Here is a 24,350-nt window from a genome sequence, read left to right as displayed (position 1 = left end):
TCATGATGAAGTGAAGAGGAACTTTATTGACATCTAACAGATTTCCCTCACTGATTCCCTGTAGCATGTGTGACTCACTTTGGTAACTAGCAGTTTCACAATGGAAAACGGTAGAAAGTCCATCTGAGATGAGGGTGAAGGTCTGAATTATTCAATGTTTTAACCAGTTTTACATTTAGCAGCCTGAGCTTTGTTTCTGAATTACATGTAGGGATACGCTTAAGTTGCTCCTCAGGGTGCTTTGATCGCCAAATATTATATGCCAAACATTTGTCGCATATTTTTCACAGGACTGTGGAAAATAAGGGGAATCCAATTCTGAAAATGTTTTTTTTTTCCACAGCTGTACATCTCTGATGACAACAGAAGGGCAAATGAATATGATTTCAAGAAAGCCCTAGATCTGCTGGAGTACATCAACCAGGTATTCCTGTGAAATTCTACCGGCCTTTTATTAAATAATGGCTCTGTCACACAGAGAACATAAATGCTTGCAAAAAACAGCCCAGAAGTATTCAAGCTATGGCTATTGCCTACAGCAAGCTATAGGCTTGTCTTTCAGAGTAAATGTGTCCTGTATGTTCACTGAGTGAGAATCCCATATGATCAGAGGATTTGGTCATTTTGGAAAAAATGCTCTTTATTTCAAGCTTTGAATCATGTCTGTACTGTATGTTTTGAACATAATGGGGTTTATTTATGACAGGTAATTCTTACAAAAGGCCATAAGTGGGTTTTTAAATGTTAAAACATGCGGTGGGTTGATTGTATTAAATTTTGCTACTGTCTGGTAATGATATGCATCTGTTTTAGGAGGATGAAGTGGACATTGAAGGGCTGAAGTGTGAAATATTCTGCAAGGCCCTCAAAAAAGACGAGTATGAACATTTTTTTTGGTAACAAGGAATACAGTTAAATTGGATGGTCTCAGGCACTAAGCATTTGAACTGATCTGCAAGCCATGTATTGCTCATTACTTGTGAAATGTAATAATGACAAAGCATGACCTGGCACATTTCAAAGTGAGATAGAATTACAAAACAAGACCTGTAGTACGCATAAATTTAATCCAGTCATCATAAATTAATAACCAGAACACGTAAGACAGGTATTCTACAACAATGACGTTTTATTGTGCACATACAGTATGCTCAAATAATGCCAGAACTCTTAACACATTTTTGGTTCTTTGAATGTTGTCTGCAGCTGGTCTTCTGCTGATGGAAGTGATGACCCTTTGGAAGCAGCAAAGGACAGCATATTTGTGAAGATCTTGCAGAAGCTTATTCAAGAAGGTAATAACAGACACATTCATTCAGAATAGAAGGAAGTTGCATATTTCATGTTGCATAAATGGCTCATTATTTCTCTCAAATCATAAAGGTTCTTGTAATATTACATAAAAAATAAGAATCTGCATTTCCACAAGTACTATTGCAACTACTGTCAGACTTAGTGATATCAGTGTTCAGTTGAACTGAATATGATGTGGAGACTTGAAGCTCTGTTTGCAGTAGCTGTGTGTTGTAATTTCCCTCTGTACCTAGTACCTATCCTGCACTGCGTATCTTGTATTTATTCATAAGTTTTGGTATTGACCAATGAATGTTTTCCCGTCCATTTAATTTCAGGTGTTCATCTTCAGACTTATTTACCAGATGTCAAAGACATTCTTCAGAGTGAGGAGTTGGAAAGGCTGAAATCAAAATCTTCCTTTGAGTTTCTTCTAAGGGCCAACTATGAACATTACCTGCAACCATAGATATGAACATGTTGAGTCATTCTCCCTCTTCATTATGTTTGCACTTCGGGTTTTTTTTGAGGGGGGGTTGCATTTTCTAATAAACTTTCAATTTTTTTATCTGCTTCTGTTTCATATGCACATTGAATGCTGGGTTTTTTTAATTGATAAGGACATGTTACATTCTTGAAGCTTAAATGTATGTCTGTTCTCATATGTTGCTCTATAAAAGAGTGTCTGCTAAGTTTTTTTTTCAGATGCACAAATATAATAAATGTAAGAGGGTGTATGGGGGGGGGGATTTGAATTGTATTTGTCAGATGCACATAATAAATGTATTGTTCTGTGTGTGCCTGAGAGAGATTCAAATATTTGTCAGATGCACAAATATAGTGTAAGGGGGTATGTGGGTGTGTGTGTGTGTGTGGGGGGGGGGGGGTGGTTACATTATTCAGCACTAAAACTTCCCTAAAGCAGTCAGTTATCTTAGGAATGTACTTAGCAAACATGTGACAAAAAAAGATGAATTACATTTTAGAAGAGGAGGCATCTAATATAGCCTCAGGTTGTACTATCATGTCCTGTGAAGTTTCTGTGTACTGGTTATGAGCCAATTCCAAATGCCTTCATGAAATCAATATCCTAAATACTGTGCACTTCCCTTTTTAGTGTATTCAACAAGGTCTTATGTAGGTAGAATCGTGAGTATAATTGGCTGCAGATGGCTGCAGTCCACCAGGACCTGAGTTTAACTGCCCTGTCTGCAAACGACAGCTAATCTGGGAACACCAGTGGAGGGAGCAGATGGTCGCTGTGTCTTCAAGTTCCTAAAATAGGAAAGGGGAGTTAAATTGGGGACATCCACAATAAATTACTCTAACTTTTACAGTTTTTCCTGTGACCCTATAAGGATGTTTTCCAGCACAAAATGGGTGTTCATCTTGCTTTTAATAGAATGCTTGACACCTGTAGCTCTGGATTGTGACCTCGTCAATAACATAATGATTGCATTTTGAAACACTACATGGTGGTTTGGAATTACAGTGTTACTTTGAAGGGGGCACCAAACCTGCAATGTAGTGTAAAGGATTCTTACCACCTCCGGTTGTAAAATGTATTGCAGCTCTGTGCAATTCTCAAATTGTCAGTTTTCCATGCAGCCCGTCTAGCAACAATATTACATAAAAATGCTGTTTCACAAGTGAAAATGCAGTGGGTTAAGTGAAACAAGCAATGAAACAACTAAATTTGTGCTCAGTTATCTCCTCCGGTATCAGCAGCTGCTCAGATGTGTCCTATAGGGTTACACGGGGTGGGGGTTTGTTGTGGGACTTCTATTCACCCCCTTTTCGGAAATCTGAGTATTAGCACTATGGTAAACACGGAAGTTGGGGGTGACTACTGGGGGAAAAATCAGTTCCACCTCTCCATAATTTAATTTGAGACAATTCCGTCTATTTAGCCCCGCTGAATAAGTACTGGTTTATAGCACTAGCACAATGTGTGAAATATTTGCATGATTTAAAATGTATGACAAATGCAAATTTGACACAAATACGAGTTCACCATTTCAAATATATCCCAGCACAATCCGTATAGTCTGCATGGTATTCGCTCGCATTTTTACTTATAAAAAGTAAAAATCACGAGTTCATATGCATTTTACCATACATATTTTCGTTGTGATTATTCTATTGGCTTCCAGGTTTATTTTCTCATAGTCAACACAATATACATATATAGCCAACCCAATAAATGTGCATCTCTGTCCCCCACATCAAAAGTTTGATTTCAAGGCCAACTTTAATTGTTCATCTCAGAAGTTGAGACAACGGCTAGCCTAACCATGCACTTGCCTAGACAAACAAGTAGTTCCATAATAGTTATTTTTGACGGAATATTTCAAATCACTGGTATGGTACATCTTTATAGAAAATACCCATGCCACATAATTTCTAGCGATAGTGCAGCGCGTGTTTAACTCCTTGTGTTTCTTGCCCGGTACACGTCAAAGAAGAGACGAAATAACCGTATGCCTGGATGGATTTAAAACAGTTAAATACCTTGTTTCTTCCTGATGCGTAATCCGCACTGTGATATAGGACTGGTGTGAAAAAACCATACGGTTAGTGTAATCCCTCGCAGCCTGAACAACGCTCCTCTGATAAGGCAAGGGTTTGGAGATTGTGGGTGGGTGGTCCTGGAGACAGTTGCTACCGTGTTTGATAAGCCATGAAGGAAGAAGACGGGTTACAAATCTCGGCTCTCCATATACGGACTGAGGACCGTGGTTTGGATTCGGGACTATCGACCCATATATGGACTGCCCTGCGCGATTCGGCCCGGAGCGCTTCGCAGTTTGAATGTGAAGTACCCTCCGCTCACCCTCCAAGAACCAAATATGGATGAAGACTGGGGCAAATTCTTGTGGAATACATAGACATTCCAAATGGCTAACAGAAAAAGGTGGAAGGCAGTGAATATATAAGGTTCAGGGTGGTCCGTTTCGCATTGTAGCTGGAACCCGCAGCGGTTGCGTTCTGCACTCTGAGCTTCTTCCAAGGCAGGCACCACCAAAGGTAAGGACACTGGAACAGGACCAAGCAACTTGAATGAGGGCAACTGCAATGAGGGCAATTCACGGATCGGATTTTGTGACCACATGGCTTCGAATGGTTTACACTACCCTGGAATAACCGAATTGCGCAAATTAAAGATATCGAACAGGAAGATATCAATAATAGGACTTGACTGCCAACTGGCGGCACGACTTCATAATTAGATTTAATACTGGAAAGAACAAGAAAAACATTTTTCCACTGATCAGGTAGATATTTTTCCAAGGAAATTCCCTTGACACATAGGCTACAGCGTTTCAGACTTCAAAACTACTTTCAACAGATGTGTTCAAGATGTCACAATGGATTAGATACACAGTTAAAGATTAAACATCCGGGGTGCTCAGTAAATGTTCACTGTTAAATTAACTATTTTGGACTATGTAGCTACTCTGTTAGAGTGTAATTAGCACTGGATATTTTACTGTATGTAAACAAAATTCCTCAATATCAAAGGTCATCATTTCACAAAAATCACTACGAAGTCAGCAAAGAAATGCTGCCCAAATCCTTTTGAAAAAAAAAAATTAAATTAAATTAACCCGAATACAAAAATACTTTTACACTTTATTATATTTAAATTTAAATTAAAAGGGAGATTTGAATGAAAGCTTAAATAATGTGTACTTAAACGACACAATGAAACGAGATAGTTAATAAAAACACAACATAGTAAAATATCCAGGATCATCAAAAATCTAAAACCAAATTTGAATTCGTACAGGTTGCGGTACAAAGGCGCACAAAGGTTAAGGCAAACAGCTTCTTTCTATATTGAAAATTACTTCAGTAAACTCAAAAATAGATATAATAAAAGTAATAGAAATCTGCAACCGGATAAGCAAATGTATTGCTGAGCCTGTGGAAAACCATATAAAACTGAAAGCCCTTGAGATGTCAGCGGTGACGATGTAACGACGTTGCAATTAATTAATGAGAAAATTTGGCAGTTAGTTTTCTTGGTTTTCCATTCAAACACTGCCAGATATACGGGTAGTCTACTTTATGTACGGTTCTGTTCGGTCATTTATGTTTTTGCTTCTGGTGGTAACTATAGTTTCAATGTTATACAGCCTATTTTAAACCTTAGCTGAGATATGTGCGAAGAATAAGCGGCGTTTTATTTCATTTTTTCAGAACCCACCAAGATGTGCGACGACGACGAGACCACCGCTTTGGTGTGCGACAATGGCTCAGGCCTGGTGAAGGCTGGCTTCGCCGGCGATGACGCACCCAGGGCTGTCTTCCCCTCCATTGTCGGTCGCCCTCGTCACCAGGTACGTAACAGGTGTTTGTTCAAGTATAACCAAATTGAGTATAAATTAGCATTTCCGACAGCAGCGGTTATCACCAACAACATGCTCTATCAAGGTTCGTAAAATGTGTAACTGTGGAAAAATACATTTTCCAATGTTTCCTTCTTAAAGAAAATCCAACGACGAATGCTTGCTTGGTAAATACTAATTACTTCATTGAAGAGGTATTACTCGCAAGTTTCCAAGTAATTAGTTGGTCACGCTTTCTTGTATTTATGTTACAATCTTCTTGTCTCTTAATGCGCTTCTTTTCTGATTCCAGGGTGTGATGGTGGGTATGGGTCAGAAGGACTCCTACGTAGGAGATGAAGCTCAGAGCAAGAGGGGTATCCTCACTCTGAAGTACCCCATTGAACACGGTATCATTACCAACTGGGACGATATGGAGAAAATCTGGCACCACACCTTCTACAATGAGCTACGTGTGGCCCCAGAGGAGCACCCTACACTGCTCACAGAGGCCCCACTGAACCCCAAGGCTAACCGTGAAAAGATGACCCAGATCATGTTTGAAACTTTCAACGTGCCAGCTATGTATGTAGCCATCCAGGCTGTGCTGTCCCTGTACGCCTCTGGTCGTACCACTGGTGAGAAAAAACTCGCCCTTGTATTTTGACGCAAATTTGGAACGATAATACTGTGAAATTATCTAGTCCAGAGTAACAATGCTAGTGATGTATAAAGCGTGTTTTTATTTCTTCAGGTATTGTGTTGGACTCTGGTGATGGTGTCACCCATAATGTCCCCATCTATGAGGGTTACGCTCTGCCCCACGCCATAATGCGCCTGGATTTGGCCGGTCGCGATCTGACTGATTACCTCATGAAGATCCTGACCGAGCGTGGTTATTCTTTCGTCACAACCGGTGAGACAATGTTCCGTACTTTCCCTATGTTTCAGCAGGCCTATTATCCGCGCGTAAAATACACCTTTTTTTCCACAATTCTGACTTTGGTGTTGGTCTTAAATGCATCCGTTTACAGAGGAATATATACGATTTCTCCTGCGCTATTGTTTTTATGTTAGCATTATAATGTATTTGCATTCCATTATAGCCTACAAAATTTAGACTTTTACATACCAAAACGTAGGCATGTGATGCTTCCTGTTAACGACCGGAGCACTAATGTAAAATTATCCATCGCAGCCGAGCGTGAGATCGTGCGTGACATCAAGGAGAAGCTGTGCTATGTGGCTCTGGACTTCGAAAATGAAATGGCCACCGCTGCCTCTTCCTCTTCCCTGGAGAAGAGCTACGAGTTGCCTGACGGCCAGGTCATCACCATCGGTAACGAACGTTTCCGTTGCCCAGAGACCCTCTTCCAGCCTTCCTTTATTGGTACGTATATAGATCAGAATCCCCCCAAATTTCCAAAATCCCTCCATGCAGTTATTTAAATATTGTCTTCCTAAACCAACCATGTAAATCTATCAAGGTATGGAGTCTGCTGGTATTCACGAGACCGCCTACAACAGCATCATGAAGTGCGACATTGACATCAGGAAGGACCTTTACGCCAACAACGTCTTGTCTGGTGGTACCACCATGTACCCTGGTATTGCTGACCGTATGCAGAAGGAGATCACTGCTCTGGCCCCCAGCACAATGAAAATCAAGGTAATTTGCATATAAATCTAATCATATATATATACAGTGATCTCCATATTTGGGACAAAGACGAAGGTTTTCCTGATTTGGCTGGGTACTCCACAGTTTTAGATGTGGAATCAAACAATGGAATGTGGTTAAAGTGCAGATTCTCTGCTTTTATTAAAGGGTATTTTAATACATTTGGGTTTTTCCACATAAAAATAACAGCACTTTTAATACATAGCCCCCTGTTTCAGGCCACGACAACATTTGGGACAAATGGCACAGGTGTTTCTGATTAGTCACTGGCAGTTTCTGGTGTAGCATAACGACCAGATATGCCAATGAAAGTCAAGGAAGCCATTGTAAGGCTGAGAAATATGAAGAAAAAAAAACAGTCAGAGACATAGGCCAAAACAGTTTGGAACATCATTATGAAGAAAGAGCACAACTAGTGCCAGTTCTTGCCTAGTGGGATAGGCAAGAACTGAAGAATTCCACGTTTGTCCCAAACTTTATGGAGCTTAGTATATATAAAGGAAACTAATAGAAAACTCATAGATCTTCAGAATAGTTACTTTGTGAAGGGAATTTTCTCATCATGGCTATTGCGCATTTTTATTTTCTTCTTCTCTAGATCATTGCCCCACCAGAGCGTAAGTACTCTGTATGGATCGGTGGCTCCATCCTGGCTTCCCTGTCCACCTTCCAGCAGATGTGGATCAGTAAGCAGGAATATGATGAGGCAGGCCCCAGCATTGTCCACCGCAAATGCTTCTAAACCAATCGCCATCGCCTGCATCTTGCTCAGGAACCAAGCTGTAGCAGACCGCATCGTTGTCATGGAACAGCTCTGTACAAATATCATTTTGTAACAATGTGTTGTTACTTTATGAAAATGCTGCAAAACAACATGAAAACTGCATCAAAGAGAAGAATGAGAAAATGGCATGTTATTCAACATGTGAATGTAAAATGTACATAAATATTAATTTATTGAAGTCCATCATTGGGTATTTTGAGAACAGTCTGCTTTATAGGAAAACAGATCGGGCAGAGGGTGACCACAGTGTCATTTCCTCTGTTTACCCAAAATCGGCTCGGAAATGCATCAGTCTTGCCGAAGACAACACAATGACATCAGGGGAAATAAAATTTTTCAACTATTTTCAAATGTGTTTGTTGATATTTATTTAAAAAGCGTTTTACTTCATGCATTATGGTTCACCACTTCTAAGCAGCTGACGATTTACACAATCACTGACAAAAGCCAGGCAGATGTAATTATTTGACCTCCTAGCACGGTGGTTCTTAAACAAATACGAGGCTGGTCACAGTCAGTGAAATTTGTGCCAAGGAATTCCATTCAGTGAATGGTACTTAGCAGGATGCAACAATTGATGTGATACAGAGATTGGTTAATAGTAGTGATCATTAAAAGATAATGCTGGAGAAATGTGCAAATACATTTTAAAGAGGCAACCGCTTTTTAATGTCATCTCTTTCTGGTATTCATAATATCAAAATAAAAACTGATATATTTAACTCAAAATATGAAATTACCATAGCATTAAAAAAGAAGTAAAATGTTTTCTTAATATATTGTCATTATATGGCTATGGCACCACCACTTTGATTAAAACTCTCACAGCATCCTAAACACTGACATGACAGGACAATTTGAATATATAGATTAGTTGTGGTGGTGGGTTGCAAGAAATATGGCAAAGAAGGGAGTCAGGGACATACAGGGCAAAGTAAACATATTGTGGCATAAAGTTATAACCAGTGAGAAATTTTCAGGTTCAGTATTCACTACATACTCAGAAGGGTCTAGCTGATGGGCAGTGATGTTTACTGGAAAAGACCAGGAAGATCAAGAGGCAGAAGACAAATATCTTGTGTTGCCTAGCATAAGATCTCTCCAACTAGAGATAAAACATTTTCCTTGCTTACAGTGAAACGGTGGCTACGATCTGCTGGTCTAAATGGATGTGTATCTGGGAAAAAGCCCTCGGTACATGCTCTTAACAAGAAGACAAGACTCCAGTGGGCCAAGCACCATCAACACAGGACAAAGAAAAATTGGGAATAGACAGATACACTTCCTGTTAGACCAGCAGATCGTACTTTCCATTTCACTTCTCTGTAGTCAGGGATTAATACTTAATGTTATTATCATTCAATAAATACTCAAAAACAAACTGAATTATTTGCTACCCAAAGGCTTATATATATATATATATATATATATATATATATATATATATATATATATATATATATATATATGCCCTGTGATGGACTGGCGACCTGTCCAGGGTATATTCCTGCCTCACACCCAATGCACGCTGGCATAGGTACCAACACCCCCCTCGACCTTGCTCAGGATAAGCGGGTATAGATAGTGGATGGATGGATGGATATATATATATATACATATATATATATATATACATATATATATACAACCTTGCTCAGGATAAGCGGGTATAGATAGTGGACGGATGGATGGATATATATATATATATATATATACAACCTTGCTCAGGATAAGCGGGTATAGATAGTGGACGGATGGATGGATATATATATATATATATATATATATATATATATATATATACACATATGTATATATATATATATATATATATATATATATATATACTCACCGGCCACTTCATTAAGTGACAGGAGTGGCACCCGGTGTGGTCTTCTGCTGCTGTAGCCCATCTGCTTCAAGGTTTGACGTCGTGTGCATTCAGAGCTGTTCTTCTGCATACCTTGGTTGTAACAAGTGGTTATTTGAGTTACTGTTGCCTTTCTATCAGCTCGAACCAGTCTGGCCATTCTCCTCTGACCTGTGCCATCAACAAGGCATTTTCGCCCAGAGAACTTCCGCTCATTGGATATTTTCTTTTTTTCGGACCATTCTCTGTAAACCCTAGATATGGTTGTGCGTGAAAATCCCAATAGATCAGTAGTTTCTGAAATAGTCGAAGCAGCCCGTCTGGCACCAACAACCATGCCACGTTCCAAGTCACTTAAATCACCTTTCTTCCCCATTCTGATGCTTGGTTTGAACTTCAGCAGATATATATATATATATCAAAGTCCAGGAGAAATATTCCAGGAAAACTTGTGCAAACTCCTTTCTCGGATTGATGCAGTTTCTGAGGGTGGGAAACTAATCTGTCCCTTTCTCACCTTTTGAAAGAACCAGTGTATACACACAAGTCGACGACTCACAATGTAATAACCTATGAAATTTTCGAAGGAAAAATATATTTTTGGTTTGCAGACCCGTGCTCCACGGTCATTTGTATAACCAGTGTTGGGCACAAAACATAGCCTACAGCAAAATTAAATCGCCTAATTCTAGACCCTGAGTAGCCTATGTTTTCCCGAAGATAATTCTCCATTCGTGAACAACCCGGCTGTAGGCTACGCGGTGTTTACAAGCTGTTATAATCTGCCCAATCCTAAAGCACCAGGAGGAGTCATGACGCAGGTAGAGTAAAACCGCGTCAAAATCGCCATTTGCACGGACTGTTTTTCTTCTGTCACCTGAGCCAGTGAGTAGGTTACTTCTACCATTTAAATTTATATGAGTATTTTGTGTCATCTCAGACACATGCCGTTTTTAAAATATATGGTATGTTACCATTTATTGAAACAAGCGTAGGCTAATTAAAATGGTACCACGGCCATCAAGAGACAGTTTTGCATGCTACGTTAAATCGGATCACTAATATCAGTCACCAATCTAGTAGTTGAAACAGTAGAGGTGCTGCTCAGTTTGTTAGACATTCGATTTCGCATTGGAATTTTTACTATGGAAAACTTACATAAGTTTTAAACGTGAAATATGTTACATGGGATGATTTATTATGTAACAGGAATAAATAATGCACATACCCTTGACAAAACAGTATTTTTCCGTACATCTTATCACATCGCACATCCGTAAAGCTTTTGCACGAATAGCGGTAATAAGTAGGCTTATTATTTATCTATAGTGTGCTAAGATGCTACTTGTCACACTAATTAAGGTTTTAAATCGTCCAAACGCTTCTCGGTGCATCTGCTACGCCATATTCGGAGTAATGTTAGGCGGCGAGGTATTTCATGTGCACGTACTCTATAGCTACTTAGATTAATTTCTTTTAGAAGACCCTCTCACCAGTGTGCATGCACATTTTTGTTTGATTTCTGGCGGATAAAGGTACCACCTGTGACCAAACTGGACGCAGCTTCACAGCTCCTACAGTGCAGTGACAACAGCATCGGCGTCGGTATGCGCTGTTGCTTAGCAATATTGTTTATGTAATGCATTGTTGAGTCAATAATGTGAACTCTTTCCTTTCCTCACACAGTAATTACGCGATCTACCTGGGGAGTTGGGATCAGACCAAGCAAGTCGAAGAAAATGGTGACAAAGAAGATTAGGACGGAATATATGAAGAAATTTAAAGACCCAAAATGGGAAACGTACTCAAAATGTTACGAAGACTCACTGAAATACAGACTGACTCGAAGGCTCTTGGAACAGGCTCATAAGCCGTGGTTCTGGGAAGGTTGGGACAGTGGATCGGAATCGAGCGGGAGATCCACTCCCAGAAACAGGAATAAGGTCGAACCTTTAAATCTCCCTGTCCTTAAATCTCCCACGCCGCATGAAAACGAGACCTGTGAACCGCTGGAACAAAAAAGTGTACTTAAAGATTCGTCGGAGCCGAACGGTACTTGTCTTGAAATAGCAGAACCGCCGGCAGAAACTGACATTTCACACCCTTTGCTTCACACAGGTATGTTGGCATGTTACATTGTACTTTGGTTCATGTGGTTTCTAGGTGCTGTGTAAATGTCGCGTTGAGACTGCTCATCCATATGTATTAATGAAGAAAATGATGTCAAAAGAAAGTAATGTTTGAACAAACCAATAATCTATCTTTGGTTTTCACATTTTATTTCATAAAACATTGATTTCAATGCACTGCCCTCACCCAGATTAAGAGAGGATCACAATTCTAGGAATTTAGGAAAGCTGCCTTCTGCAGGATCCTTTTTCCATCTCATCACCAAACTGCTCCAAAATAAAATTTTCCACAACCGTTCTTCCTCGCCATACTAAATCCATAATATATGTAATTAAGAGTTTACTGTTTTTTAAAAGATGCTATTGTGGAAGGGGATTCAACTGAGGAGGACCAGAGACATGGGGAGGAGAAAGAACACACAGGTAGACCCCGTGGCGCACGCTCAGAGCCAGATTGCAGCGGTCACGCGCCCTCCAACTCCCACCTCCGGCGAAAGCCTGCCAGGGCCAAAAGCCAGCCTCCACGGGAGCCCGTGGAGAAACAGACCGAGAAGGAGAACAGACACCCCTTTGTCCTCTATGGCTGGGCTGAGAAACAGGCAGAGACAGCAGTCAAGAAAACCCACAATGTGTGCTCGTCTGCTTCAGCAAAGGAGGTAAGCCCTTAGTGTGCATAAAGTAGCGCTATAGAGAATCAGACATACAAAATAGTTCTCACACAGGGACGTTCAGTAGCTTACATCAAGATGCCTGTTGAATGTCGCTTTTTTTTAAGACAAGATAAAATAAATCTAATGCACATGTCATATCCAAGTGGAAAATTAATCTGTGAGAACAGTCTTTATGTCGACAATGTCAGGCTCAGAGAAAAAAGAAACCACATGTGTCCAGTGTCATACATTGACCTACTTACGCTTTTGTGTTTATAATGACTTGACTAACAGTTACTCTTGATTTTAAAATGTTGCTTTTCTTATATCTGGATGATATGAAGTATTGTTGAATTTCTGTAATGTTACTGCATGTTTTGCCTGGTGTTCATTTGGATGCCACAGAGTGTACTGGAAGTTTATTCTTCAGCCTGCACATTTACAGGGCCGTCTGCAAGATATAAAAGTTGGCCTGTCAGTGCATTATTTTTCAACTTTGTACCTCTTGAAATAACAATAACCAAAGCTTCCATTTATGAGATTAAAATGGTAACTGAGAGGAAATTCAACATTCACAATGGAGCAGCCCTCGTGGAGTAGTTTGATACTTCCTCTTGACAAGCAAACCTTCAATACCTGACATCAAATACTCTTTGGAAACTCATGAATGATTAAAAGTGGTTGTTTTGTTATACATTAATGAGGATCTGTCTTCGGGGCAGATTTTCTTACCTGGAAAATGGATGCTTTTCTGCCTCAGATTTACCCGTCAGCTTTGCGAGCCAAAACCAGACGGGAAGCTGAGAAACGGGGGAGAGCACTCGACCGCAGGCGTGCACGGTCGGCTGATCTGGAGAAGATGCATAAGGCCAAACTAGATCCTGTGGATGACCCTTGGATGACCGAGTACATGCGCTGCTTTTCAGCTCGGTCACGGTAGGGCACGGATGTATAACCCACCCCAGGCCTAATCTACATCGCCTTTCCTTACAGGACACTGACTAGCATCTGCTGTACACATGGCTCAGCCGATTCACACTTCCAATGGTGTTGGAAGTAGAATGTGTGGCTTTTGTTTTCTCACAAAATGGTGCTGTATAAAATGGCAGAGGTTGAAAATGGGCAGCAATTGTCTATGGGTCAATGACGTGACCAAATTAATTATTTTCCATATTGTATTCTGTATTTTCTAGTTAATGCGTAAACATATTATGTGACGGAATTGTACTCCCTTAACTGAACCACAAAATTGTTTATGGCTATATAAATTCAGGGAATTTCATAATGTATAAAAATGTCATGCAGTTTAACTGTATGAAGGAAACTCCAAACAACACAACCGTTATTAAAACGGTAAATTGTTTTGTTGTATATACAAATTGCCTGTCAGATTTGTTTATACAACAGAAGTGAGTCAGTGTAAGCACAGTTATCATTCCATGTTATCGTCATTCCAGTAACAAGGCAATTGATGGTTACACAAACTATTAAGTGTATATTAGTCTTTATTTTAGGTTATATATTTAAAATAAAATAAATATATTATGTGTATGCTGAATATGGCTGTGGGCGATGTAATGACAAGGGTATTAAATATAATACTGTGCTGTGAAGAAGTATTTGCCGTCTTCCTGATTTTCTCTATTATTGCCTATTTGTCACACTGAATGGTTTCAGATCCTTAACCAAAATGAAATATTAGACAAAGGGAACCTGAGTATCCACAAAACACACTTTATGTAAATACATTTTATGTAAATAAATTATATTTATTTAATGGAAAAAGTTATTGCCCCATTAAACTTAATAACTAGTTGCACTACCTTTAGCAGCATTAACAGCAGCCGAACACTTCCTGTTTTGATATTTGATATCAGTCTTTCATATTGCTGTGGAGGAATTTTAGCCCTCTCTTTTTTGCAGAACTGCTTTAACTCAGACAAATTGGTAGGTTTTTGAACATGAACTGCTTGTTTCAGGTCCTGCCACGGTACCTCTATTGGGTTAAAGTCAGGATGTTGACTAGCCCCCTCCAAAACTTTTAACGGATAGATGACCTGACTATCTCCTTTCTGGTACAGTTCAGAATTTGTGGTTCCTTCAGTAACTGCAAATTGTCCAGGTCCCGCAGCAGAAAAGCATCCCCACCACCATGTTTGGCTGTTAGTATGATGTTATTACTGTCAAATTCTGTATTTATTTTATGCCAGACAATGAGACCCGTGTCATCCAAAAGTTCCACTTTTGACTTATCTGTGTAGTCTGTCTCAAGGGGGCAGTTCATTTTTTTACATGAGTGATATGGGTGTTTAATAACTTTTTTCATGAGATGTTAAATAATTATTTTAAAATGTGTTTTGGGTTTACACAGTTTCCATTTTTCTAATATTACGTTTGTTTAAAGACATGAAACCATTCATGCAATAATAGAGGAAATTATGATAGAGGCAAATACTTTTCATGGCACTCTATATACAGTATATATACAGTATATACACACACACACACACACACACACACACTACTCTTTTTGCATCAGTAAGGCACATGGTTTTCATTGAATGTTATTTTGAAATATTGTAGGTGTATGTTTTTAATTTAAAAAAATTGGTTTATACTACTCATGGTTATATGACTGTTTAGTTTCCATATAGGAGGTTGGTATTTGGCGAAAGTATTCTTCGTATTTTAATTTTACAGTTTTATAGTGTTATATATTTCAGCCAGACATTTTTGGGCAGGAAACTTAAATCAGTCTTGTATGAAACACAGTAGTATATTTTCCACCGAACGAATGTGAATGCTTTGGTAATATCTGAGGGAACATTAGAATAATTTATTAAATTCAAACGTTTTCCCCTTTGAAAACCTATTTGTCATTGACCCTATAGTAAGTGATGTGTTTCTGTATCCAAAGTTTGCTCACATTCAGTTGTTGTATTCTCTCATTTAAATTTCTTTAAAGGATCTTTTCTCCAAATTTAGAATGTTGTTATTACCCAGTTTGTTTGTTTATAGATGTAATGAGTGGAATTTGTTTCCAGCAGTTGTTTAATTCCCACAGTGCTTTGATATAGCCTACGGTGGAGTTGTTGCTGAGCATAGGGGGAAAGGAAGAGCACTTATGCAGAAGGTGATGGTGCACCATTGTGAGGAAGTAAGCCGTACTTTGTTTAGGCATGTGTGCTTGGGCTTATAGACAATACTGTGATTGAATTAACAATTAAATAACAAGAGCAAGAAAAAAAAGAGTTTTTTTATTAATCCCAAAAAAAACTACATTTTAAGTTAAATGTTTGCATTTTCCGAAAGCCTCAAAAGACAGGAAATTAAATTGATCAAGCCCTAACGCTAACATCAGCCTGCTTTTCATTAAGGTGTATCAGCACAGGTCTTTGACAGCTGCTACAGCCCATGTACTGTAGTTCAAACAACATGTAATCACAGTAGGCATGGCTAGTTGCAATGTCTACTGTACTTCAAACAACATGTACTCACTGCTGGACATATATGTTGGATTTAAATGGAGTTTGTGCAAAAAAAGTTATGCTAATTTTTTAGGTGGTATCCATAACTGTGGTCAGTGTAATATGTACAGTAATATATACAGTGATTTCCAAAATGTTTGAGACAAAGACTCAATAAATGTAAAAAAAAGAAAACTTTCTTGATTTGGCTCTGTACTCCACAATTTATATTTGTAAACAAACAATTCATATGTGGTTAATGTGCAGATTCTCAGCTTTTATTTAAGGGCATTTTTATGCACTTAGGCACTTTGGTAGAAATTACAGTACTTTATATACATAGGCCCCCTCCCCCCATCATTTCAGGGCACCATAATCTTTGGGACATATTAATGTTAAGCAAATGAAAGTACTCATGTTTAGTATTTTGTTACATATGCTTTGCATACAATGACTGCTTTAAGTCTGTGACCCATAGACATCACCAGGATGTCTTCTCTGGTGACGCTCTGGCAGGCCTGTACTGCAGCCATTTCAGCTCCTGCTTGTTTTTGGGGTCTAGCTGCTTTAAGTTTGCTCTTCAGCACATGAAACTCATGTTCAGTTAAATTCAGATTGGGTGACTGACTTAGCCAGACTTATATGAAACACCTGAGAACCTATTTGTTTGGTGCCCTGAAATGGGAGGCTATGTATAAACAGTGCTGTAATTTCTACATGGTAAAACCAAGGTATATAAAAATACCTTTTGTTAAAAGCTGAGAATCTGCATTTTAACCACATGTGAATCGTTTGATAACAAATCAAAAGTACAGAGCCAAATAAAACAAAAAGAATACAATATGTCTGTCCCAAACATTATGGAGCTCACTATATATATATATATATAATTTATTTATTTATTTATTTATTTATTTTGTCTGTTGGTTGGATGTAAAAGGTTGTGTTCTGTCCTAAACTGTGACTAAATGCAGCTGTATTGGACAATCTGTCACAGTAGCTTCCATTTCTGCTAAATGTAGGCCTAGATTTAATCTAACAGCAATACACTTTTTCCATTTGTCCATGTTTTGCTATTGGCTAAGATTTTCTGCAAGAAGGTGAAATACAGGAGTAAAAGTTAAACACATTTCAGTCAGCTGGAATCTGTGTGATAGTTATTAATAATCAAGAAAGGACTTAAATTTACATTTATAAATCCTGGGTGGCACTGTGGCACAGTTGGCAGGTGGCAGGTAGCGCTGTTGTCTCACAGCAAGAAGGTCCGTGGTGTGAATCCCAGCCAGGGCCTTTCTGTGTAGACAAAACATGCACAAATTTTGCATGTTCTCCTTGTTTCCGTGCAGAGTTTCCTCCCACAGTCCAATAACGTGCAGGTTAGGTAAATTGGAGAGTCTAAATTGCCTACGAGTTCATGAGTAAATGGTACGTGTGTTGCCTGTGATGGACTGGAGACCTGTCCTGTCCTCTCGCCCAATGCATCCCAAACGGGGATTCTTTCTTTCCATTACTCATTGTGTATTAGCGTTATTTTAATACAGACCTAAGAAGACAGTGTCTTAAAAACTGTCTTGTGTGTTATCATTAATAAACAACCTTTTTACATCTAAATTTTAACAACTTTGTGTTGTTTGAAACCCTTAAACTTCACCGTTGGTGTTTGTATATTTTCTGCACCATATGATGTTTGTAGGTGACAGATTGAGACTGTTGGCATGTGGTTTGTCATTGAGGCTATAGTTTTACTGTCTATAATGCTTTTCTTTGTTTAATGTTCAGATACTTCGATTTTTTTGCTTTGTGTTTTATTGTCATCTCCTCTTCATTTATGAGTTGTCAACACTGAGGATATTTAAACTAATGAGCATTTAAGCATTATTTTTTTTTAATAAATGCTCTTCTGAATTGTACAGAGCTTGACTGGTCATCACAGACTTGCTGCTGTTTCACAAAGTAAGGTTTTCATTTTTCTACTTAATCCAATAATCACATTGCATGCAATGATGTTTCATTGATCTTTTGTTGGGTTTTCATATTTGAAAATTGTGCTGTCCAGTATTAGTTTTTTTTCTTTCTTTTTTTACAGCAGGTTTAAGTGGTGAACCAATTTTACTTGCACTAGTATTATTCCTTATTTGTTATATTTTAATGAAATTTGTGTGCAGTTTTCAATCTTTTCCCCAAATTAAATATTCTTTTATAGTTGCCCATTTGTTGGACTGAATGTTGTTTGCACACTTGCAATATCCATTGCTCTCCTCTGAAACCTACAGCCTTTCCCTAGAGAATGTTTGAATTTTATTTCACAAGAATGTCTCAGAATGCACCATTGACAATCTGATGCATGCTTTAATTTCTGTCAGTCATAAAGGGAGGAGAGGTGCCTGGTTCACTGGCAAATGTATGTACAATCTGATGAAATCCATCATTTTGGCTAGGGAACCAAACATGTCGCCATATTGGACGGCCGAATGAGAAGAGCTGAAACCGAACCCGTCACCGGCAGCCGGTGTGCACGGTCCTCACTTAACAGAGACTGCAAAACTGTTTGTATCACATTTCAGGACATCGCTGTGTTGGATGGCTTAGACTGTACTGTGTAATGTACTTTAGCTTGTTTCCTTGCCACAGCTCTTACTGAGACAGCCCAGTTGTACACATACATAGACTAGTATCTCAAAAACACATCCTCTCAGGAATTAATGTATTTTTTGTATTTTCTATTTTCAAAGAAGAATGACCAATGTAATTTTTTAATGGTATTTATAAAGAAAAGAGTAATAATTATTTACTGGTAGCTTTGGCATTATAAACGGATAACTTTTAGTTGGCTAATAATGACTTGCTGAATTCTATTCTGAAAGGACTGTTTATATAATGTTTAAGAGCTTGGAGCATGGCCTGTTTATACTGGAACAGTCAACAGCACATTGCAGGCTAGTAGAGATGGTGCTGAGAGGAAGTCGTTTGTGTGGACACGGGTTGAGGACTCACTGTTATGTATGGCAAATATGTTTTTAAGATATATAATATGAATTGCCTTGTATTGTTTGTTGAAACAAAAACAATTTTACCTTTACATTTATTAGGTAAAAATTCTTAGGTACTTCATGTCTTGTTGGAAATTTTAAACACTTTGGTTTCTTGTTTTCACACATTCTTCCATGATGAGAAAATAAATCTAAAAATTAAATTTCATACCAGTTGTGCTTATAAAGTCTCTGTTACACACATGAGTCCAAGTGCTTGTTGCAACTATGGCAGCTGATTTTTAATCCATTAATTTAAAAGCAAGATTTTGTGACTGTCCTCCATAGCATGCTTTACTGATTCTTGACTCCACAATTAAACTTGTGACATGCCAAAGAACCAACGACTGAAGAGTCCTTTAAGTCTAACACCTGCTAAAGGTCATGAAATAAACAGAACATAACTGGGGATAAAATTCAGTTGACTGAAGTGATGCCTAAAATAAACAGGTCCCAACCTGCTGTTGTAACATTGTCCTGGGGAGTGGCATAATCTTTCACCTGCCTTGGATCAGGATGAATACGCTCAGTGTAATGGTCACTTCCCCTAGTGTAAGACAGCCGGTCGAATTTCATTCTTTACACTCGGGTTCAGTGGTTAGAACCTGGCCATGTCAAGGCTGCTTTCCAGTACTGAACTATCCCAATCTTCTTTGGAAAGTTGCCACCCCTTATTAGGGGAAACACCATAAAAGCACCACTCTCACCCTTGAATCTATCAATCAAATCAATAAAATGTTATTTATGTAGCACATTTTTACAAATGATTTGTCTCAATACACTTCATAGTTTGCATTAGCCTAAACCCCACAGAGCAAGCCAGAGGAAACAGTGGCAAGAACAGACTCCCTGGAAGACATATAGGAAGGAACCAGTCTCAGTAGGGGGGATTCTCTGACTATCTGAGGATGTGGGTTCACAAGTACAAAGTCTGTCAGTTTTGGACAGATTCTATGAAGGATATGAAAGTAGCGGTGTAAGGGTGGGGTGGCAGGCTGGAGCGGTGGACATGCGGGGGACAGACAGCAGGCTTTGGGGTGACTCTAGTAAAGGGACAGTTGCCCAGTTTCTGAGAGTGGGAAACAAAGAAAAGAAAGTTGGGGAAGAGCTGTGGGCAGAAAACAGAGCGAGTAGAGTGGGCAACACCCCCACCAAGAGTTTACTATTACAACATAACTACTAGGACAGAGAAAGAACCCACATGCGCATGAGGAAGGCAAGAAACCTACCAACCCCTAAGAGCATGCCTGTGTGAAAAGGGTCTCAAATGTTGAGAGGTGACAGGAAGTAAAGTTTGCTGCCCTGTAATACAATCTGCCAGCATGCTTCTCCAGCTCTGTACTGTATTCAGACTATACCTGGTTATCGGCTTCACTGAAAAGGTACATTTTAATCTGGGCTTTTATTTTGGAGTGATATAAGAAAAGGCAGTTGCTAAGGTATTGTTATCCTTGTCTATGTGAATGTTGAAGACACCAAAAATCAAAACTCAAGGTGAACTGAGGAATGCAACTCCACTGCAACCTATAGGTCCTTCTTCCTATGGTGTTGTTTACTGTACAATTAAATTTTCCATGTTTGTTTTTATATTTTATATTGATTTATTTGGATTTTTTAACCTAAACAATAAAATATGCCAAAGTAGCCTACTGCGAGACAAACATTTTGAGTAATGCCAGGATGCAACAATGAGCCTAAGTTAAGGAGAGCTCTGTTGTTAATTTCACACATTCAATAACTATATGGCCTGGGCATGGAAAAGATGGATAACAGGCTGGCAGCTGTAAATGTACTGCATATTAGTTGTGAATTAAGCCAGCAGACTCAGAAGAGTGACATGCTAGATAAGGAAGGCTGTTATTTTGCAGCTATGGTGCATGAATTCCTTTTCGTAATACTGGATCCAGACAATGGCCTTTGGCCCTGCCAGTCTTTGCCTTCTCTTATTTAACACAGGCTATAAATATCCATGTGTCAAGAGTGTGAAGTATTGTCCTTTCACTGTGACAGCTGTGTTTGTATGCGAGTACATTGTCCAGAGAAGCAGAAGCCAGGAGAGGTATCAGCTGTATGTCATATCTCATATTTGTTGTAAGAGGTTTGGGGCAACCTCCACCTTCCATTCAGTCTCTGGTGTCAACTTCCTGTAGCTTTATAGATACCTTTGAATTAGCAACTGCCTATGGTCAGCAGGTGACCTGACCTCCTATTTAAAGATGAAATAAGGAAGAGAGAAAAAAATTTGGATGAGAACCAGAAATTAGACCTCCCACTTGCTCAAACATATATACGGCCCCTCCTTTTTTAAAACCTTTCAGTTGAGTAATGGCCTGTTGCATAATACTTCCACAGGCTTTATTAAAGTAATTTCTTGCTAAAGAAATAATTGTTGAGAGATCAACGGTTTCCCATTGGGATTCAAAATGCCAAAAAAAAAAAAGAAAACCCTAAGGAATCCTAGCAGTATGAAATACATTTCTGTCAGGACCACTGTCATCAAAGTAGATCTTTATTGACAATAAAGGCAATACAGTTATGTTTGGTGGTATGGCTCTGTTCTGGAGCTCTCCCGCCAACCACGCAGCCCTCGTGGATAAGGCCGGAAGGCCAGCAGCCAAACCCCCCTAGATGGGTACACACAGAACAGATCCAGCAGCAAAGCAAGTTCTTAACACATAGGGATGGAGCATTGCAATTTCTTAACACATAGGAATGGAGAAATGCAAATTCTTGACACATAGGGATGGAGCTGGGGTGGTGGAGGGGATTTACAAAGCAGCGTGCAGCAGCTTGCATGCAGGAGGAGCAGCCAAATGAGTAGGGGAAGGCTGTTTAAGTAGACCGCCCTGTTAAGTGAATGTACTGTGATAGGCGAACATCACTCAGCTGAGCCATCAGCTGATTCAGCTGGAGCGCTTGACTCTCGTGGCCTGCCAGAACTACGCGATGCTCCATTTCTGTCAGGACCACTGTCATCAAAGTAGATCCTTATAGACAATAAAGACAATACAGTTATGTTTGGCGGTATGGCTCTGTTCTGGAGCTCTCCCGCCAACCACGCAGCCCGCGTGGACAAGGCCGGGAGGCCAGCAGCCAAACGCCAAAACAACCATATGCCAACATGCTATTAATAAGTGTCTCCGGCTGATGTGATGACTATGTGTACGACCACCTGGAGGAAGCCCTTCGTCCAGTCAGCTTGAGGCCGCCTATTTTTTACGTGGATCAGTGGTTATGTGTACCAACAGCATGTTGGACGTTCCCCTGAGGCCAATAGTTAGATGAATTATTAATTAATAAACCAGGGGAACAAACTATGTGATATGTAATATTGGGCTACGTGTACCAACAGCTTGTCGGTATTTCCCCTCGAGTGCCGAGATTTAAACTAAACCGGGGGAAATATACTACTACCTGCATCAGTGTAAATGAATCCTCACTCATTACCATCCATACAAGCATGCATGGATAAGACCGAGAGGGGGCAGCAGCAAAAACCCCCAAAACAACCATACACCAACATGTTGTTAGTAGTTAGTCTCCGGCTGAAGTGATGACTATGTGAAACACTATTCGGCTATCGGAAGAGCCCTTCATCTGGTCAGCTCGAGGCCGTTCTAACATTGTGGGTCAGTGGCTGTGTGTACCAAGCTTTTTGGCCTTTCCCCTGAAGCAAGAGTAAAATTAAACCAGGGGAAAATACTATTTGTAATGTTGAAGGCTATGCCTATGTGTATGGCCTTGGCTTCAATCAATCAATTTATTTGTATAGTGTATTTTACGGCAGTCGTCACAGTGCGCTTACAGACAACCCTGGCCTGAACCCCCACAGGAGCAAGCCTAAGGCGACAGTGGCAAGGAAAACTACCTGTGGCAGATAGGAAGGAACCTCGGAAGGAACCAGGCTCAAGGGGGGAACCCATCATCCTCTGATCAGCTCAGGGTGTTGATTGTGACAAGCATGTCAGTCAGTGTCTTAGCTACCTCGTAAGCCCAAGGCCATTCAAACTAATCACCAAATATTATTAGGCTAGTGTACCAGCAGCTTGTTGGTATTTCCCCCCAGCACCGAGATTTAAACTAATTAGAGGGAAATATACTACTCATCAGTGTAATGAATCCTTATTCGGTAGTAGTAGCAGCAGCAGCAGAAATAAACAGCAGCAGCAGTAGGAGCAGTAGCATCAGCAGCAACAACAGCAGTAGCAGTAACATCAGCAGTAACGCAGCAGTAGCACCCAGCAGCAGTAACAGCAGCAGCAGCAACAGAAACTAACAGCAGCAGCAGCAGCAGCAGCAGTAGTAGCGGTAGCACTAGCAGCACTAGCAGCAGCAGGAAACTGATTATAGAGGACACATTGGCAGCTGCGACACCGGTACTTGCCAATAGACAGTAGCAGCCGTGCTCCTATACTGCAAAGCTCATAGCTTTTGAACGGAAATTATTTCAATGCCAGCGGATGAAAGAAGCACATGGCCAAAGCCCCGTAGCTTCACTGAGGATGCCGGGAACCATCACTGCTGTCGTTGCCGCACTGGAGCAGGAGTGGTGGTGTAGAACTTCGGAATGGGGACCACATTGCCAATAAGACGGAGGCGGACGGCAACCAGATTTCGTCATGGAATTTCCCAATAAAGGCTCCTCAGGGCTCGCATGGGGGCGCCACCACAGGTACCGGGTCATGGAGGAGAGGATGGAAAACAGTGCTAGTATGCAATAATGACACAAGTTCCTTCATTTTCTCAGATTAAAAGCTTGAGGTGTATACAAAATATAGCTAATTTAAGCATATTTGCCATGGTGAGATCACAAAGAACCATGAAGCATAAGGAAATGCCGTTTCCAACAGTGGGTACTTCGAGGTTGAAACTCTTGCCTTAAAAGAGAGACCAGTTGTGAACGGAGTTATGAGGCTGAAGAGTATATGCATCTTTTAAAAATTGGGGGGGAAATGCATTATGCAGAGATAGGATGAACATATTACTGCTTCTGCCCATCAGGCATCACGATGAGGCTAATCTTGCGTTGCGCTATTGGGAGCGACTCCTGCCAAATGGATACGCTGGAAAACATGCATAGCCCGGTCCCGAAAGCCGAGACGATTGGCGATCGCGT

General features: G+C 39.9%; 3 protein-coding genes and 1 long non-coding RNA gene across 11 annotated transcripts in view; 3 read left to right on the top strand and 1 right to left on the bottom strand.

Moving 5' to 3' along the window:
* Positions 1–1,865, top strand: part of nup133 (nucleoporin 133) — a 28,418-nt gene extending 26,553 nt beyond the window's left edge. For both annotated transcript variants that reach the window (XM_035399534.1, XM_035399525.1), the window contains 4 exons: positions 344–424; positions 814–878; positions 1,207–1,295; positions 1,632–1,865. In XM_035399534.1, the coding sequence (XP_035255425.1) occupies positions 344–424; positions 814–878; positions 1,207–1,295; positions 1,632–1,762 (366 nt within the window). In that variant the 3' untranslated portion in view covers positions 1,763–1,865. The remainder of the gene's footprint in view (positions 1–343; positions 425–813; positions 879–1,206; positions 1,296–1,631) is intronic.
* On the bottom strand, positions 1,830–4,095 carry LOC118217677. Its single transcript, XR_004763263.1, has 2 exons — positions 3,805–4,095; positions 1,830–2,568 (listed from the first exon to the last, which is right to left on the bottom strand). It is a non-coding gene; the product is annotated as an uncharacterized LOC118217677 (long non-coding RNA).
* A 122-nt stretch (positions 4,096–4,217) lies between these two features.
* On the top strand, positions 4,218–8,440 carry LOC118217623 (actin, alpha cardiac muscle). Its single transcript, XM_035399547.1, has 7 exons — positions 4,218–4,320; positions 5,497–5,636; positions 5,938–6,262; positions 6,379–6,540; positions 6,823–7,014; positions 7,112–7,293; positions 7,904–8,440. The coding sequence occupies exons 2-7, from the start codon at positions 5,508–5,510 to the stop codon at positions 8,045–8,047; spliced, it is 1,134 nt and encodes a 377-aa protein (XP_035255438.1). The 5' UTR covers positions 4,218–4,320; positions 5,497–5,507; the 3' UTR covers positions 8,048–8,440.
* Positions 8,441–10,749: 2,309 nt separating this feature from the next.
* Positions 10,750–19,403, top strand: LOC118217629 (centriole, cilia and spindle-associated protein-like). Of its 7 annotated transcripts, none has more exons than XR_004763255.1 (6): positions 10,750–10,844; positions 11,646–12,077; positions 12,446–12,744; positions 13,499–15,895; positions 18,119–18,158; positions 18,644–19,403. XR_004763255.1 is itself a non-coding variant. In XM_035399583.1 (6 exons), the coding sequence occupies exons 2-5, from the start codon at positions 11,699–11,701 to the stop codon at positions 18,123–18,125; spliced, it is 861 nt and encodes a 286-aa protein (XP_035255474.1). In that variant the 5' UTR covers positions 10,750–10,844; positions 11,646–11,698; the 3' UTR covers positions 18,126–18,158; positions 18,644–19,403. The 7 variants fall into 7 exon arrangements, 5 of the variants coding, with proteins under 5 accessions (XP_035255474.1, XP_035255449.1, XP_035255485.1 ...); XM_035399583.1 differs by having other exon boundaries at positions 13,499–13,674; XR_004763253.1 differs by having other exon boundaries at positions 18,119–19,403.
* Positions 19,404–24,350: the final 4,947 nt, after the last annotated feature.

Source organism: Anguilla anguilla, chromosome 2 (genome assembly GCF_013347855.1).
Source record: "Anguilla anguilla isolate fAngAng1 chromosome 2, fAngAng1.pri, whole genome shotgun sequence".
Lineage (NCBI taxonomy): Eukaryota > Metazoa > Chordata > Actinopteri > Anguilliformes > Anguillidae > Anguilla > Anguilla anguilla.
Note: the sequence above shows the minus strand (reverse complement) of the source record. Positions and strands in the feature narration are given on the sequence as shown.